This window comes from Myotis davidii, unplaced genomic scaffold, assembly GCF_000327345.1.
Source record: "Myotis davidii unplaced genomic scaffold, ASM32734v1 scaffold17, whole genome shotgun sequence".
In the NCBI taxonomy this organism is placed as follows: domain Eukaryota; kingdom Metazoa; phylum Chordata; class Mammalia; order Chiroptera; family Vespertilionidae; genus Myotis; species Myotis davidii.
Window position 1 is genome coordinate 1,288,825 of NW_006288624.1, and position 3,852 is coordinate 1,292,676.

The 3,852-nt window shown below is 43.0% G+C and overlaps 1 protein-coding gene across 8 annotated transcripts in view; it reads right to left on the reverse strand.

Annotated features, from left to right (window-relative positions):
- SIPA1L1 (signal-induced proliferation-associated 1 like 1) overlaps positions 1-3,852 on the reverse strand; it is a 339,956-nt gene that overhangs the window by 9,742 nt on the left and 326,362 nt on the right. For all 8 annotated transcript variants that reach the window (XM_015562016.1, XM_006760733.2, XM_006760732.2 and 5 more), the window contains one exon: positions 2,003-2,249. In XM_015562016.1, the coding sequence (XP_015417502.1) occupies positions 2,003-2,249 (247 nt within the window). The remainder of the gene's footprint in view (positions 1-2,002; positions 2,250-3,852) is intronic.

Below are 3,852 nucleotides of genomic sequence, written 5' to 3' on the forward strand. Positions count from 1 at the left end.
GAATGCCATAAAAAAAAAGGATCAGAGGCCATTATCCTTGATGAACATAGATGCAAAAATCCTCAACAAAATATTAGCAGACCAAATTCAGTAAGACATTAAAAGGATACATGGTCAATTAATTTATAACATAGGAGCAAAGAACAGACAACGGGGAAGGGAGAGTCTTTTCAATAAATGGCGTTGGGAAAACTGAACAATCACATGCAAAAGAATGAATTTGGATCATTATTTTATACCATACACGAAAATTAATTCAAGATGGATTAAAGGCTTGAATATAAGACTCCTAGTAGAAAACATAGGCATTAATTTCATAACCCACAGCTCTTAGGTACACCCCTTCAAATCACTTAGGGCAATGAATTCTTAGAGCTGACACCAAGAGCAAAGGCAACAAAAGCAAAAATAAAACAAGTGCAACTACATCAAACTAAAAAGCTGCACAGCAAAGAAACCACCAAAGTGAAAAGGCAACCTAGAAGTGGGAGAAAAATATTTTCAAATAATATATCCGTTAAGGGGTTAATATCCAAAATATACACAGAACTCACAATTCAAAACCCAAACAATCTCATGACAAAGAGGATAGAATAGACTCCCTCCCCCCCCCCCCCAGACATTCAGATGGCCAACAGGTACATAAAAAGATGCTCAACATCACTAATCATCAGGAAAATGCAAATCGCTATCACCTCACACCTGTTAGAATAGCTGTTATAAAAAAGGCAAGATATTAATTTCTAGGAAAAAAATAAAAGCAAGATATAAGTGTTGGCAAGTATGTGAAGAAAAGGGAATCTTTGTACACTGTTGGTATGAATGTAAATTGGTGCAGTCAGTATGGAAAACAGTAAGGAGGTTCCTCAAAATAAAACTACCATATGATCTAGCACTTCTATTTCTGGGTATTTACCCAAAGACAATGAAAACACTAACTTGAAAAGACAGAAGCACCCCTATATTCACTGCAGCATTATTTGCAATAACCAAGATGTGGAAATAATCTAAGTGTCTACTGATGGATGAGCAGATAAAGAAGATGTGACATCTATGCAATGGAATATAGTTAGCAGCTATAAAAATAAAAGTTTGCGATTAGCAAGAACATGCTGGACCTTGAGGGCATTGTGCTAATTGAAAAAAATCTGACACAAAAAGGTAAGTCATGAGAATATAGAGCATGGTGACTACAGTGGGGCACAAGTAGGTTTACAGGTGTGAGTACGCAAAACAGAGTTCATTCTTGTATTACTACTTATTGACTACTAGAGGCTCGATGCACGAAATTCATCCAAGAGTAGGCCTTCCTTCCCCGGCTGCCAGCACTGGCTTCCCTCCCTCCGGCTGCCAGCAGGCACCTGGGATCCGGCTTCTCTCTCTGTGGCTGCCGGCAGGCACCCGGGACCTGGGCTTCCCTCACAGCCCCGGTTTCGTCTGGAAGGACATCCCAGAAGGATGTCCGGTCTAATTAGCATATTATGCTTTTATTATTATAGATTGTATTATTTTCTATAGGAATAATTATAAACCTACTTTTGCCTACCATATACTGTACTGCAACTTGAAAGTTGCTAGGAGAGTAAATCTTCAAAGTTCCCATCACAAAAAAATAAAAAAGATTTGTAACTATGTATGGCAATGGATGGTAACTTGACTCATTGTGGTGATGATTTTGCAATGTAAACCAATATCAAATCATTATGTTGAATACCTGAATTATAATGTTATATGCAAATTATACCTTAAATAAAAAAACACACACACACAAGCATGCATCCCAGGTGACTCTTATGGTCTAGTGAGGTTGAATGTTTGTCCCCTGTGGTCTGAGATTACTGGTGAGAGGCTAAATGAAGGAGGTACTGGTGAGCCAAGATAACCTGAGCACGCTAGCAGAACTTCCTCCAGCTATCATTCTCGGAGCAAAGTGAATGCCAGGCGTCTCTGACACTGGCCACCACCAGCGGGCCTACTCAGCTGCAGCTGAACACAGACTTACCATGCAGCGACTTCATTCCCAAGGTGTAGGAAGGCCTCCGCAGTGGAAGAGACTTGGGGAGAGAAGGGTACGTGCTAGTGAAGAGGACGTCGTTGGGCAGGGCTTGGTCCAGAAGTGAGGCCCTCGAGGTGAAGAAGTGCTCCCTCTGGCTGCTGTAGATGCTCTCATCCGACAGCGTCCTGTGCAAGGCCCGCCTTGAGGTGGGGGTGTGGGGGAAAGGAGACTGAGGCGAGGAGAGCGCATGGAACTGAAAAACAGGGCCAAGACAACAGGAGGTCAATTTTCTGGGTCACACACCCAGGGCCCAGAGGTTGGGGGGAATGAGCGGGTTAACAAAATCACTGCTCTCAGGCACACCCCGTCAAACCCCAGAGCCCAACCAGGGAGCCTCAAGGTCTACCACCTCTGTCTACATCCTTAGGGCCAACCTGAGATCCCCAGAGCCCACCACGCTGCCTATCAGTGCTCAGTGCCTAACTCAGACACATAATTAAATGAATCCATCAATACTGTGTCATGATTTAGAACAAGATGAGGACCAGACAATGTGAGCTGTCGTTGAATCCTGTGTCACTGACCAAACCATGTCATCTCTCTGAGCCCGGCTCCTGGTCTATGAAATGGGGCACGTCATCCCTCAGGATTAGGAGGGTAAATGAAACACGGACTGATCACAATGTCTATCAGTGGTGCTATGAAGTGATGTTACAGCCCCCACGGGACAGCCGTGGAGCCAAGAAGGTGTCCTCAGATGCTTGTCAAGTGACTATGTTTGCTGGGCAACAAGAGCATTTGATCAACACAACATATCAGTGCAAATAATAGCTGGCGCTTGGTAGACATGCACTACTATAATTATATTTAATGAGTTTTGGCGATAATTTATTTTTTGAGGTAGATTTCTATCCCTGAAATGAAAACAGGAAGGTCATCTTTGTAACTGACAAGTATTTGTATAGTTATGGAAAAATGACACATGTTCCAGATTCCAGATAGCTGTATCTCTTACTGATGTCTTTGCCTTGGTGACCTGGTTTTAGTGGAGATTTTTCTGCAAAGAGGAAGCTTCTGAAAATTCCATTCATTGGGAGACAACAGACACATTACCAACATTTAAATACCCCGCATCCTGAAAGCCAACAGAGTATTTGGTCTGTTAAGAATAACACTATATTTATTCAGTCCCTCTTCGACTACCGCTCTCCTTGGCAGGGAGAACAATGTGGGGACAGCTGAAGGCCTGAGGAGGAGGATGAGTCCTGGCAGGAAGCCACGCAGGACTTTCCACGAAACTTTGAAGGGGCAGAGAGACAATGATGCAGCAACGGCTCTATTTAGAGAGCTGAGCAAACAGAGTTGACACTCAGGTTCATTCATGTGCTAGGGTCTAACACAATTCCATTAAACAAACCAAGGGTTAAATCAAGTCAATACTACCCACAGCATGGCATGCACAGTTGCTGCATAAATATTTTAAAAAATAGTAATCAAAGGCATTGTAAGTGAGCCTCAGGTGTAGCCAATTGTGTAAAAACTGTGCTCACTCTTAAAAATGCATGATGAGCTAAACTCAAGGTATGTATGTGCTTGCCCAGAAAACGGAGCTACTGTGATAAATGCTTTGTGAGGCTTTAAGTGGAGGGAACTTGGTCTGAAAGTAACGATTCCTCTTCTCACTGCACAGAGTGGGAATCAGAGGTTACAAAGCTGCCAATTGCAATTAGAAAAAAACAACTGACCACGCAGGTCACCTCTCCTCCATCTGCATCTCCAGGACTGTCACACAGCTCCTGCCTCTTGCGTCAAGCTTGGATCTCCGTTCAAAATCTGCTCAGTCTTTGTTGGGACCT